Raw genomic sequence first — 14,693 nt, 5'->3', positions numbered from 1 at the left:
GGGTAACTGGGAGTGAGGCTGGTGGCGGAGGTGAGGGTGGTGGAGGTGAGGGTGGCAGAGGTGAGGATGGTGGCAGAGGTGAGGATGGTAGAGGTGAGGGTGGCGGAGGTGAGGGTGGTGGAGGTGAAGATGGTGGAGGTGAGGGATGGTGGCAGAGGTAAGGATGATAGAGGTGAGGATGGTGGAGGTGAGGGTGGTGGAGGTGAGGGTGGCAGAGGTGAGGGTGGCAGAGGTGAGGGTGGTGGAGGTGAGTGAGGGTAGTGGTGTGCTTTTCATGGACTGAGTGCTGATTGGAGAGTTTTGTATTTATCATATTTAAGACCCACAGAGTCCAAGAAATAAGTCATCCCCATCTTACAGAAGAGGAAGCCGAGGCTCAGCGCGGGGAAGGGAGTTGTTCAAAGGTGTCGTTTTCACGTCAGTGGGCGCGAGGGGGAAGCTGGAAATAATCAGGGTCACGCTGTTGTGGCCCTGTCAGGCCTCTCTGCACGAGTCCTGGGCTACACTGTGCCAGGCTGGTGACACTGCTGAGACTCCAGCAGGGAACTCAGATAAGAGCCAGTAAATGGCCAAGGAATTGCAGGTGTGGCTGGTCTTGAGAGAGAGAGAGAGAGAGAGAGAGAGAGACGTGCTGCCTGAGAGAGAGTTCATGAGGGGCAGAAGGGACGGCGTAGCATTCCTTCAGACTTGGTCAGAGATGGCTCAAAGGCTGAGACCCAGGAATTGAAGGAGAGGCCAGAGCTGAGGGAACAGCATGTGCAAAGGTCTGGGACAGCAAAGAACTTAGCCCACAAGGAACCACATGAAAGTCCAGCGGCTCTTGTACTGTGAGTCAGGAGAAGGGAGAAAGCGGGGTCAGTTTTTCGCCTGCCCTAGAGACCCGGGTAGGGAGTCTCAACTTTGTTCTGCATGTCCTAGGAAGACCGTGGTGAGGGGGTGGGAAGTGTGGGGTGATGTGACCTGAGCTTCTCCAGCTGCTCACGGCGAGTGACTGGTGTGGTTCCGGGTAGCTGCTGAACACCAGCAAGGAGACTGTTAAACTAACAGGGCCAGGACAAGGTGTGTCCAAGAAAGCTGTAATGAAGGTGTGACCACTGTGCCTTTGCCATCCCGAGGGGACCGGGTGACCTGGGAGACAAGCAGCCAGGACTGGTGTAGCAGGGCTCTGCTTGTGGCTGAGGGTCCTGTGTCTCCCTGTCTGCCTCCAGCCTCTGCCTGCTCCCCGGGGCCCAGCTGCACCTCTCCATGACATAATCTCTGTGACATCAAAGGGGAAACCTCAGCCCTGCACAATGTCCACCTAGAAGCGGCCACTTCCCAAGTCAGAATTTCTTCTTTCTGCTAACAGATCCATCTCCCGCACGGGCTTTAGTTCATCAGTAATTTAATAGGACTCTAAAAATAACACGTGCGCATCATGAAACGGGTTCCAGCACTCTGGGGGACCCTTATAATTCCATGGCCCAAGGCCACCACCGTGAGAGCTAGCTATAATCTCCTCCTCTCCCGTGTCCCTTGTGGCTGCATCCTGGGCTTCTCCACGTTGTGGATTCTGGCTGGGGCAATGCTTAGCGCCATTCTCCTTAAACCTGCTGAGTGTTTTCCTAGTCGCATGGCAAAATCGCCCTGCGACAGGGTATAAAGAATGTCCCCCCTTTGGTGGCTTTCTGTCTGGGTGAAGAAAAAAACTGAAGCCGCTGTTTTGTTTGCAGGAAGCTTTTTTCTGGCCAGGAGAACAATGGGGGAGTCAGGTGGCCGGAGCAGAAGAGTAATCCTGTTAGCCACGGCTCAGCCCGGCTCTGCCTGGGCCGGGAAGGACCCCCTCTTCTCCTCCCCAGGTGCCTTGTCATTCCCTCCTCCCTGGCGACCTGGTCCTGTCTTTCCTCCAGTCATTAGCCTGCCCATCTGGTCTCTTTGTTTGCCCTCTCTGCATGTGGCCTCCCCACCAGGACCCTGGGAAAAGCTAAATTCCTGCACCTTGGCCAACTCCAAATCGAAATGCCATCTGCATTTCTCGAGAAACATATTTATGACAGAGGAGTATCTAGAAAAATCAAACCATCCACCCCAGCAAATGGTTGCACGCATTCAGCAAATATTCCCAGGGCTCACGGTACGGTTTTTATTGCGTCTGTTATCTAATGAATTCAGGAGACCGACTGCAAACTGGCATTTAAAATATTTATGATTCATTGGTAACAGAAGAATGATCTTAGATTGCTTTTTCTATTGTTTGGAGTGTTCTGAACACATTGGATGCTTTCAAATGTATATTGTGGGCCTCAGACAAAATTCTTAATGTCTGGTCGGTCCAGAAAAGTCAGGGCAGGGAGTGCTTGCCAACGTGATCACAATCGGAACCATACAATCCTCCGAGCTACATTTAAGAGAGGGACTGTTTGGACAGTGAGGAATGCAGCCAGGGATCAGGGTGGGGATGGGGAAGCACTAAGTGTCCTGAAAATATTAAAAATAGCAGGAAAATGAAATGAAAAGGGTTTGTGTGTGTAGCACTACACTTTTTTTTTTTGGGGTACTGGAGATTGAACCCAGGGATGCTTAACCACTGAGCCACATCCTCAGCCCCCCTCCCTTTTTAAAATTTTATTTAGAGACAGGGTCTCACCGAGCTACTTAGGGTCTCATTAAGTTGCTGAGGCTGGCTTTGAACTCAGGATCCTCCTGCCTCGGCCTCCCAAGCTGCTGGGATTACAGGTATGGCCACCATGCCCGACTAGCACCACGTACTTCTTAAAAAACTTTCCTATGGATGATTTCTGTTGACTGTCCCCCTCCCCTGATGATGCTCTGAGGCAAGTAGAGCAGGGATCATCTGTTCCCTTTTACAGATGAGAAAGGTCAGGTTCAGAGAGGTTGAACAGCTTGCACAGGGCCACACAGGCTGGGGTCAGACCTAGAGCACTTGGGCTGGGATACCAGGAAAGGCACAGAGGGACCTTTTCAGCCTCTGTCAGGTTACAATATATTTTGTAATCCAAGTTTGCCACTGTGTAGGCAAGAGGGCAGAGGTGTGGAGAAGGCAGGCCCTGGACACTCTGCCATTTCCCCCCAGGCCTCCATCTCTTGCTGCAAGCTAAAGAACAATGTCTCCACCCGAGCTGGGTTCCTGTCCAAGACCGGGAGAGACTCTTTCACCACCACTGTCACAGGACCTCCGCCAGGTACGCAGCGGCCTTGCTCTGGCCTGGCTGAGGGTCGAGCTGCAGCTCTGGTTTTCAGCCCCCCCCCAACGCAGTCCCCGTTTCTTTGTGGGAAGTGACTGTGGAAGGAGTGGGGGAGGGGAGGCGGGGGCAGCAGGATCTGGTGCTAAATGAATAACAGAAGGTGGGGGGGAGACCAGCGTCCCCTCCAGGGGGACTACACTGGCTCTGGAAGCGCTACCCGCCACCCCCCCCCACCCCCCCCCCCCACCCCGTCCCCAGCAGCTGTCCTGGCATCCCCTTCCATGGTAGGTACGTGGGCTTTGGGCAGCCAAGCGGGGAAGTGGCTTCTCCTTCAGATGGGTGCAAATCCACCCACCCGGGTGCATCACAGGGCGCGGGAGGCAGGACCCAGAAGGAAAGACGGTGCGTCCTGGTCCTTTGACAGCCTTGAGGTGCCTTTCCTCCTGAGCCTGGAGGCCATGTTGTCACGGAGCAGTGGGAGCACGGGTGACGGCTCATGGGCTGAGAGCCAGCTCTTGCTGGGTTTCCCGTGCAGCGCCCCCTGTCCCAGGCCCTCACCTGTCCCAGGCCCTCACCTGACACAGGTGCATTTAGCCCTGTCTTGGGGTGAGGGAATGGAGGCTCAGACAGGTGAAGTGACTCGCCCAGTGTCACTGGCCAGCAAACAGCAGGCTAAGCCCAGAGGACCTTAGAGGACCTTAGTGAGGACCCCACTTCCCCGTTATTCCACGGTGCCTTCTGGAACGTCCAGATTCAGGACTAGGCCAGAGCCTGCCTGAAGCCACCCCTGCTGGGGCTGAGGGGGGCACAGAGCCCCTGTGGTCTGGGGCCTCCAGCGCCCTAGGCCAGCCCAGGGGGCTCCTGAAGACCCTGGAGCCCCGGAGCTCCGAGGGGAGTGGGGAGGCGTGGCCTGTGCCTCTGGCCTCTCGCAGGAGGGTGTGGATAAAATTGCAGGCAGGTCAGATTCCACCAAACCCAGATGAAATTGAGCTCAGTCTGCAGCCGAGGAACAATCCAGCGCTAATTAGGAGGCGCAGCCTGGTAAAGCTCCCGCCTTGCGTCACCGTGGGCACAGCCCCCTTGCTGTTTATACAGAGGACCAGAGCCGGAGTCCCTGCCGGTGGCCCCGGGATGTGGGGGCCCCTAGAACCAGCCATCTGGGCTTCCTTCCTTCCTTCCAGCAGGGTCCCAAGGGCCCTCAGACCTTTAGAGCACAGAGCTGGCTGGGGGGGGGGGGTTCTAGCACCTGCTGAGCACCCCGGGAGCTGGGGGCTTTGCACTCCTGTTACACTGGGTGCTCCAGAACAGGAGCTTGTGTTGGTGCACACTCGTGGGTGCTTCTGCTCCATCTCCATTTTACAGGGAAAAATGATGCCAGGACACAGGTGACTGGCCCAGGTCCCTCAGCTTCACACCCCCGCCCCCGCCTTCCTGGCAGGTGGCTCTCTCTACCTTTATTTTTTGCTTTTTCATTATTTTCCACAGTTTAATATTGCTTTAACATTTTTTGTTAGAATGTGCATGTGTGTGTGTGTGTGTGTGTGTGTGTACGTGCGTGCATGCATGTGTGAAAGATAAAAACAGAAATATGAGAGGAATGTACCAATATTGAAAATGTTGCTGGTATTTACCTTTTAAAAATTTCAGCATATAATATATTAAGTATATGTTTCATGTGGTAAAAATCCTTCCAAGAAGCCCCTCACAGGGGCACATGCCTATAAATCCCACCAACTTGGGAGGCTGAGGCAGGAGGATGGCAAAATCAAGGTCAGCCTCAGCAATTTAGCAAGATCTTTTCTCAAAATAAGAAAAATTAAAAGGGCTGGAGATGCAGCTCAGTGGTAAGGCACTCCTGGGTTCAATCCCAGATCTTTAAAAAAAATCCTTTCAAGACACCCTTCTTCCTGGCTGCATAGTGTTCCATAGTATGATGGGACCCTCAATGAAGGCACAAATGCCCTCTGGTTAGAAATCTAGGTGGCTTAAAATTGACTGCTAATCTGCATCAAATGACAGTGGCCATCCTTGTACTAATCGCTTGTGTACAATCAAGATTACTTCCTTATACAAAGAGTTTAAAGTGGAATTGCTAAGTCAAAAGGTATGTAAAATATTTAAGGTTTTTGATGTTTGTGACCAAAGTGCCCTGCAGGGTAATTTGTCCTCTTGCTTCACTGGGGCACCTGCTTTTCCTCCCTGGAGAAGATGGGTTCAATCACACCTTGCTAATGCGCACCCTACTATTCCAGTGCTTTTGCAACGGAAATGTAATTTTTATTTAAAACGATCGAGATCAGATTCACAGTGCCCGGAGAACTGGAGGTCACCCTCCCACCCTCCTGCCAACCACGGCTGTGGCCCACTCCACTTTCTGGATTCTGCCCATTTTCACTGAGATGTGCCGTGTGTGCGTAGATGCTGTGGCAGGGGTGCGGACTGTGGGCCTGGTGTTTTTATTCGGGCCTGTTGACAAGCGTGTCCGTGGGGCGTTAGGAGAGTTTTATTCACACTGTCAGGGCTGCTGTCCCCTCAGCCGGGCCCTTGACCCATTCCGCCCCCGCCCAGACGTTCAGGCTGTTGATTTACTCACACTTTCTCGTGAGGTAGCGGCTGTTGCTGGCTACCTCCTCGGACTGGAGCTTTTCCGTTCCCCCAGGTAATTCCCTTAACTTCTGAGTGACGGGGCCTTGGCCCAGCCCCTTGCCCTTCCCAGGGCTCCTGGCAGCTGAGGAGATGCAGCCGCTGCCCTGCCCCCAGCTCAGGCCATCCTCTTCTCTGAAGTCTTGTGCCCAAATAAATTGGATTCTCTCACGGTGTCTTGAGGTGGGCGTGGTGGGAAAGCCCGGGCTTTTGAGGCAGGTGGACTTTTCTCTCCCTAACAGGGTTCAATAAGTACTGTTGCTGTGTAATATCTACAAAGCAACCACTGAAGTATTTATCTAGGTATCAGGGATTGAACCACTGAGGGGTGCCTAACCACTGAGCCACACCCCCAGCCCTTTTTTTATATTTAGAGACAGGTGAGTCTCACTAAGTTTCTTAGGGCCTCGCTAAGTTGCTGAGGCTGTCTTTGAACTCGCGATCCTCCTGCCTCAGCCTCCTGAGCTGCTGGGATCACCGGCACGCACCACTGGGCCTGGTGAGATCTATTATTCTTTACTCTGTAGAGCAGCATACTAGGCTTGATCTAAGTCCCTGGCTAGATGTCCTAAGTCCTCTGGCAAGTTATTTAGTGTCTTTGAGTCATTGTGTCAGAATGGAGGGGACAGTGCCCACCCTGCAGGGCAGTGAGGACTGGGTGATCCCAGCGTGTGAGGCCCAGGGCCAGTTCTCCAGCGTTACTAGACAGTATTACTCTTGGCTGTTCCAGGCAGCCCCGGCGTTTGACCGTCGTGGGGTGATATGGCCTTACAGCCCTTAAATGCATTCTTAGGTGGGAGATACGAATTTTTACTTATTTGAGAAGAGTTCCTTATTCCGTTTTAAAATTTCTTTCTGTTTAGGACAGTATGATGTCAACGAATCCCTTGTGAAGCAGTCACCAAAGTCGTTAATGTCTTGCTTTAAATCAAAAACTGATCGTGGATTAAAACTGACGTCAACAGGCCCAGGGCCCGGTTACTACAACCCAAACGATTACACCAGGGTTCCAAAGAAGACCCATATTCCGTGAGTCCGGATTATTCTTTTGCTAGTTTCGTTTTGCAAGGTGGTTTGGGGGCAGTATCCTAATGTGGGCAGAAAGGGGGAGAGATGTCACTACTGAGCAGGATTCAGTACCAGGGACTCTTGCAGACACACATAGTAGGTGTTCAGTACATGCTTGCCCAATGCATAGTGTCTATTGAGCAATTGCTCTATGCCAGGAACTTAGAATCTCACTCAATTATCATGATGACCCTGTCGTAGGAATAAATATTCTTACTTCATAGAAGAAGTAAGACTTTAGCTCCCGTGAGGTGCCCCAGGCTCAGGACTGTGCAGATCTTCCCACATTCCCCGTGTCGTGTGCCATCCGCTGCGGCAGGGTTCTGATTCGGCAGTGTAAAGTCTCCATGGAGCGGCAGGACATAGGAGGGGCAGGAGGCTCTCTGAGTTTTTGGTCAAACCTCCTGAATTTGAACCTCAGCTCTGCTGTTTTGGGCTGTGGGACCTTGGGCCATATGCCAACCTCTGTGAGCCTCCATGCCCTATCTGCACAGGGGGGTGACTCAAGCCTGTGGAGCTGCTTTCAAAATTAAAAACGTATGTTAGGCATCTAGGGGTAAATGGTGAGTTGATACTAGCACAGGTTTGAAAAGCAGAGGAGACGTCGCATCTTCACGTTTAATACCTCACACCGTCAGTGTTACTTTCCTCAGACACTTAGATGGTGGTAGAGCTTCTAGAGCTATTTGCAGTAAGGTCAGTCACCCTGTAAGCCCTCCCTCTGCCGATCCTCCAAGCAGGGCTGGCTTTGGGCAGGTGTAGCCACTTGGGTCTCTCCAGAGAGGTCAGGTTATAGTCACAGTGGGTCAGAAGCCTAGGTAACTCAGGGGCTGGCACTACCGAGTATCCCCTGACGGTCAGCCTGGGACAAGGGGACAGGGATTAGGGAGAGGAGCAAGTCCTGAATCTGCCACATCAAACAGCATCTGGAGAAGGGCCTCGGCCTCAGAGAGCGGCGACTAGGTGAGTCCCTCCTGCTCTGCGGTTCCTGGGGTCTGCAGCTCCGCCCCCCTTCCCAGTCTCCAGAAACAGGCCCCTCCAAATGTCAGAGACGTCCTGCTGCAGGCTGGCTTGGGTCACCTTCACGTGCCAGCTGTCCCCTGCTCTGCAGGTCAACAGAGTGGTTGAGAGTGAGCCTCAGGCTTCAGTGCAGACGAGAGTCCGTCTCCTCGGGCTTCTGCAAGGCCTACGGGAGGAGGAACTGGAAACAGCTGTGACTCCTTCCACCTCTGCCGCACCGCACCGTGTGGTGTCCCAGCCCTCGGTCACCTGGGGTGTGCAGATGAGGAAGCGCCCCATCTCCCTGAGATAGTCAGCTGTCACTCCTGGTGCAGCTGGCATTGCTCCACATCCCAGGGACACAGAGGTCATCAGGAACAGTTGGGATTTGAAATGGCAGCTCAAGCCCCAACACAAATCTGGAAGCTTCTTCAAGGCAAATGGCCACAGGAGACAGGAGAGCAGAGAACCTTTCGTTTTTAACCCTTTTACCTGGTTGGTTGGATTTTGCTCAGGTTTGGAGCAGCAAGTTGAAGTCATTCTCATCATTCCCATCTGGTGGCATTTCTGCCTGTCACTCAGCGGGCTCCGTAGGTCTGTGGGTGCTCAGGGGAACGGGATGCCACTTTAGCCAGGTCCTCCCAGAACAACCCCAGCGCAAGGCAGAAGAGCATCGTCACATGCTGGCTCACGTGGGACCCCAGGTCATGTAGCCACACCCCTCATGGGGCACCAATGGGGCCAGGGGTGGCCCTGTGTGTCTGGGGTGTCGGGCGCTCACTGGCTTTCTGTGATGCTTCGTGAATGGAGGATCGGGTTCGTCCAGCAGGGAAGCCCTGTGCTCTGGTCCCCCGTGCAGACACCACGTCCCCGGGCCTCCCTTCTCCACGAGTGAAGAGGGGACCTGCTCACATCTGGCACTTTGGGACCCAGCTTTGTTCGCCATGTCACTCAGGGGAGCACAGAAGGGGACGGTGAACTGAGGCCAGCCTGGACCACAGAGGAGAGGCCCAAAATGTCCGCTTATAAGTTGACAAGAAAGAACGGAGGTGAGAATCTACAATTTTACTTAAAAACAAGAAGACAAAACGGATAGGCCTTGGACTATTCTAGAAGAGTGTTCATCTGTTTACATTGAGCCATGAAGGAGACGGTGGAATAGGAAGGAGAGGTCCAGTTGAAGGTTGAAGGACTATCCAAGCCTCCCACCTGTCGATGCCACTCATTTCCCGCTGTGTCCTGGAGGGCAGGGGAACAGGAGCCTGGGCCCATGGTGGGTGGTCAGCCTGGGCATTGCTTCCTCCTGAGACACTTGTGGCCTGGTCACCTGTGGACCTCCAGGGTCCCCATCCTTGGGGTTACAGCTCGCAAACACAGCACGGGGCTCTGCTTTCTCCAGGGTGCAGGGACGTGAGGCCGGTGGACTCCCCCCTGAGGAGTTCATCCCGTGTGACTCCCCCTTCCAAGAGCAGAGCCCAGGGAGCAGGAGAAAGACTGCAGTGCTCAGGGGTGCCCGCTCAGTGTGTCTGCCAGGGAGACCTTGTGGCAGCATGGCAGCGGGTTAGTGCCAGCTGGTCAGGGCCTGGGGCCTCCCACCATCCCCACTCTCCAGCCCCAGGGACGGGGGCAGGCAGGTCGCTTAGCTCCTGGGAGCTCCGGGCCCTTCATCTCTGGGAATTGGGGTAAGAGCACTGTGACTCATCGCAGTGAACTGGGGAAGAACCCTGGTGACGTGGTGCCAGGATGAGAGGACGTGGCCGCTGAGCTCGGGTTGGCCCAGTCTGGAGCAGGTCCTGGCACCCACCTGTGTTCCTGGGGTAGCCCCTGCAGGGCCGATGCCGTGCCAGGGCCGGCAGTGTGTTGTGCCAGCCCTCCTGAGCTCCTCGGCTGGAGGGCCGTCTCAAAGCTAAGAGGATTTATCAGCTTCTGGTGCCAGCCAAGGTCTCCCTTCCAGGTCCTGGGTGACTCAGGGGAGTGGGCGGGTCAGGGTAGGGGCTTTGGAGATCAAAACGGCTCCTCCTGGTGCAGCTTCAAGGCCCACCCGCCTGTGGAGGTGGCGCCCAGGGACGGCCTTCTAACCTGGAGCTGCTTCCTGGAGTCTCTAAGCCCCTGGTTTTGCACAGACACGCTGTGGTCACAGCCAGAGCCAAAGGATCAGGCCCGCTGGCCCCGCTCCAATTTGGGTAATTACATTGCACCCCCCTGAAGAGCCCCTGGATTTCCAATTAGATATGGGAGGCTTCTTCCCAAGCGACTGTCATCTGTCACCCGCTACCTGTTGAACAGACACCGCATTCCACCCCAGGGGCAAATCGCTGCCCTTTAATGTTGAGAAAAATTGCCCCTTCACCCCTCCCAGCCCTGGGAACCCCTGAGGCAGAGTGAATCTGTGCCTGGGAGTGTCCCAAGGGTCTCGGATGCAGTGACCTGCTGCGTCCTCCAAGCCTTCATTATTCTGGGCGATTTGCAAGCAGCTGAGCTGGAAGCTGCCAACACATTGAATCCTGTTGGGGGCCAACCAAGAGCCTTTGAAAGCTGTTTCCTTTCCGTGGGGTGAGAGCAGGTGGCTCTGCTCTCAAGGGGACGCTCATAAAGCCCCTGACGACAGAGTTGTGTCGGCTGCCCTGGGTCCGGTCTGCATGTCCAGCCCCACGGCCGCACAGGACGCCCCTGGCCGAGGCTTAGTCTTGGGTGGGGCTCAGGGGTCTGGCTCCTTTGCTGCCTCTGCCCCTTGGTGTTCCTCTGAGGCTCAGCGAGTGTCCTCCCTGAGGGTCCCACAGCTGAATCAGACACAGTCCCCTCTCTTCCCTTCCAGAGTGGGCAGGTAGGAGGCTTGGAAATCTAGCAGGTTGGGGACAAAGGAAGGAAGAGCAGCAGGTGTGCTGGCCCCGGATACCCCCGCCCAGAAGCTCCAGCGGCAGCCCCCTGTCAACCTCCTGCCTCTCCTAGGGGACAGGGGGTGCCTGTGCCCTCGGGAAAGTGCAGCTGTGCTGTGGGCTGGAGCTGGGACCCACATCTGGGTCCTCCACCTCCCTGTGGAGGTCGGAGGGGACTGTCCAGGGCTGCCAGTCGGGGAGGGCGGAAGGGGTGAAGCCTGAGTCCGAGCTGGCAGGGCAGACGGGTGCTCCTGGCAGAGGGGCGCCCTGGGCAGGGCGGGGACTGCCGAGCAGTGTGTGCGAGTGTTTGGGTGGAAGTTAGGCTGCTCCAGAGGCCACGGAGCTTCCCCTGGAACTTCTCCTGCTTGGGTGGGTTTGGGGAGGAAACAAGCGAAGCAGGCAGGCTCCAGGCTCGTGGGTAAATGGGGGGTGGAAGGGCCCAGCCTTCCTCTCCTGGTGTCCCCAACCCCCCATCCCCCCCATGCCCTGGGTCTGTGAGGCCCTCCCTGCTGGTGCCCTGCTGTGCTGCTGCTGCTGGCGTGTCCTTCCCTGTCCTTCCCACCTGAAGGTCACCTGCTTCCCTTGCAGGGCACCTGCCACCCTTCCAGGGTGGGCTTCCGGGTTCCCCAGTAGGAGCTGCTGGTCTCCACTCCCCACACAGAGTTTTAAACTCTGTCCTAACCCGTGTCAAAAAGTCACCCGAGGAAAGCAGTGGTCAGTCCCACACTGCTGGGGTCAGGTATCACTGCCGCCATTTCACAGACGAAGAAACTGAGGCTTGGAAGGCCAAGGGACTTTCCTGAGGACACACCGCTGGCGAGTGGGGAGGGAACCTTCTGTCTGAGAGCACAGCTGTCCTGCCTTAGCTGTCAGCAGCCATGATTGAACTCTCAGGGGACGGTCCAGCCCTCGAGGACATTCAGGCCTGGGCCTTAGCCCAGAGCCGTGTGGATGGAGTCACACACGTGGCTGGTGCCACTGAAGACCCCCAGCATTGGGCTGAGGGTGCTGAGCCACCCCTGGCCTATGACAGAGCAGAGGAGGGGACCTCTCGGGCTCTCCCTGGCTGCCAGGGTTGTGGCTCAGCTGCTGAGGCCTCTTGCGGGTCACCCTGCGCAGCAGAGCAGACACCTCGTGGTCTTCTCAAAGCACAGGGTGGCCTCCTGGGCTTGGGGCAGCCCTGACCAACAGGCAACCCATGCATGGCCAGCTCCTCTTGGCTGTCATTCCCGGACCCAAGCCTGCCTCTCAGAGGCCAGTCGCCCACTCACCGAAGAGGGAGCCACGGCCAGGCCAGGCCGCAGGCCGCGTCTGTTTATAAGGGGACAGGTGTCGGCCACACCTGTGCCCACTTCTATGCAGACTGGGGTGGGAGCCAATGGAGGCAGTGCTCCTCCTGTTCCTGTGGTGGACATCTTTGTTCTAAACATAAGTGTCCAGGTCAGCTGTCCCCCATCACAAGACGTGAGCCCCAGGCTAGGTTAGGGCAGCTTTCCTCGGCCTCCGCAGCAGTGCGGATGCCCCTGCCTCCGGGTGGCTCTGAGTGAGGCCCAAACCTCTCTCTCCTGAAGCTTAGCTGCTTCTCTGCGGTGCTGCAGGACCATGACCACGGCTACTCTTACTGAGCACCTACTATGCGCTGGTGCTTCACATGCCTTTCTCTCTCCATCATAACACTTCTATAAAGAGCAGGCGTTTTTGCTCCTGGCTAAGGACACTGATGCTGAGGTACAAAGAGCTCAGGGACTTGTCCAAAGTCTCACAGCCAGTTGGTGGCATGACCGGAACTCAGACCCAGGTCTGTTCAACCCTGGAACTCCATCCCCTCGGCCATGGTGCCTTCTCCAATTGCTCGGCCCCAGTGACGTCACGCCAGCATCCCACCCATGTGCTCGGTGACTTTAAATACGTGACTTTCTCTCTCTAGACACCAACTTATTTAACAAAATAAGAAGACGGAGTGGACATCTCTAGGTCCCTTTGTCTCTGTGGGTTTAAAAAAGTGGTGGCAACAGAATGCCAGGACCCAGGAACCCCTAGTCGTCTCCCTGCTTGGAGGAGGGGTGAGGCTCCCTGGGCCACCCCACGCCCTAAGAGCCTTCGCTCCACTTTGGTGAGAGACCTTGGAAGAAAGTCTGGGTACAGGCAGGAGGAGGCAGCCCTTCCTCTGGCACCCCCAGGACCCCTGGCCACCAGGAAAACTGCAAGTTGAGGCCTGGCGAAGGGTCACAACTGGAAGGGACGACGGAGGTCACCCTGCCCAACTCCCTCAGTTTACAGACGGAGAAACGAGTGAGTGCGGGGGCTTGGACTCCGCCCGGACCTGGCCAGCTTTCTGTGGTCTCTCCATGCCAGAGAGAAAAGGAGACTCCTTCTCCCCGAGGAGGCAGAAGACAGACTGAAAACGTGCCGGTGTCATCTGGGTCACGAGAGCGCTCTGGATGCCCCACCTAATGTCTCTCCACGCCTGGATCTTGCCTTTCCAGGAAGATATCTAGCAGAATTCTGGAACCTTAACCTCTGGAATCTCGGGACAGTCTCTAGGTACCTGCTAGTCGTGGGATACCACATCCCTGGGACGTGGGACGCCTCTTCACCTCGCCTGGCCACGGCAGGCAGCACGGGTAGACCACCAACACTCTTCCCGTGGAGCCCACCCGAGGCCTTAGAACTCTCCACAGAGCTCCAACAGGCACTGCCGATCAAGGACCCTTCCTGCTTGGCGCAGTAACCAGAGCTGTGCCCGGGCATTCTGAGCGCTCAGCTCTGGGCCAGGCCCTGTTCTGCATGCTGCCATGTTTGAGCTGCATCGTCTCATTTAACCCTGGCAAAAGCCTCCAAGGTGGGTACTGCTATGATCACCCTTGTGTAGATGAAGAAACTGAGGTCCGGGGGCTCAGGGCTCATGAGCAGCCGATCCAGGCTCTGCCCAGCTCTCCCGTACCTTGCAGTACCCTGGGGCTGTGGGGCTCTGGCTGTTCTAAACGTCGGCACTTCCCAGCAGACCACTTGGCTGACCTCTTCCCATCTTGTCTTTTTCAAAGGAAAAACTCCATGCTGAACTTCTCTGCTCAGCCTCTGCCTCTGCCCCTGAAGCCGTCTCTGCCAGGCCCTGGGCAGTATGAGATCGTGGACTACGAGGGGCCCCCCAAGCACTTCATCTCTAGCGCGTCATTTGTGTCCAACACCAGCCGGTGGACAGCAGGACCGTCCCAGCAAGGCCTGCCCGGCCCAGGTCAGAGGACTGTTCTGAGTGATTGTAAACGCCAGCTCCTCTGGGATTGTTTGTCATCGAGGCCGTTGAACGCCACTGATTTATGGGTTGTTTGCTGAACAGGTTACAGAGCGAGAGGAGATTTGGGAGATTTAGGAGTCTTCAGCTCACGTTTTTCAAGAGTATACAAAGATTTTGTTTTTTTAAGGTGGAAGGGCTCTTGGAGGTGATCCAGGTCAGGGATTTATAACCCAGGATGGGAAGGTTCGAGAGGTCAAAGACAGGTGCTAGGTAGCCAGTGACTCTGAATTCCCTGCAGACATTATTCTCCGTGGTGAGGGGCCATGGCTTTTGTCAAATTATCAGAAAAGTTCTTATTCCTAAAAATCTACATGCCATGCCAGGTGTGGTGGCACACGCCTGTAATCCCAGCTACTCGGGAGGCTGAGGCAGGAGGATCACAATTCAAGGCCAGCCTGGACAACTTAGTGTCTAAAAATAAAAACAGAGGACTGGGGATGTGGCTCAGTGTTACGACACCCCTGGTTCAGGGCCAAGTACCGCAAGAAAGAAACAGTTAAGCCACTGGTCCAGTCCGGCCAAGGCATTTCACAGGCAGGGACACTGGGAGCGAGCTACACACAGGGCCTCTGTGGCAGGACAGAGGCCCGGACACCTTGCTCATGGCGACCAGAGACTGTTCAGTGA

The 14,693-nt window shown here is 55.6% G+C and overlaps 1 protein-coding gene across 2 annotated transcripts in view; it reads left to right on the top strand.

The window, feature by feature from the left end:
- The window catches only part of Stpg1 (sperm tail PG-rich repeat containing 1), a 40,311-nt gene that overhangs the window by 23,427 nt on the left and 2,191 nt on the right, over nucleotides 1-14,693 (top strand). Inside the window, exons 7-9 of one of the 2 annotated variants that reach the window (XM_027937677.2) lie at nucleotides 3,074-3,182; nucleotides 6,692-6,857; nucleotides 13,816-14,006. In XM_027937677.2, the coding sequence (XP_027793478.2) occupies nucleotides 3,074-3,182; nucleotides 6,692-6,857; nucleotides 13,816-14,006 (466 nt within the window). The remainder of the gene's footprint in view (nucleotides 1-3,073; nucleotides 3,183-6,691; nucleotides 6,858-13,815; nucleotides 14,007-14,693) is intronic. The other variant, XM_071618701.1, reaches the window with a different exon arrangement.

Source organism: Marmota flaviventris, chromosome 10 (genome assembly GCF_047511675.1).
Source record: "Marmota flaviventris isolate mMarFla1 chromosome 10, mMarFla1.hap1, whole genome shotgun sequence".
Lineage (NCBI taxonomy): Eukaryota > Metazoa > Chordata > Mammalia > Rodentia > Sciuridae > Marmota > Marmota flaviventris.
This window is presented reverse-complemented; position numbering and strand designations above follow the sequence as displayed.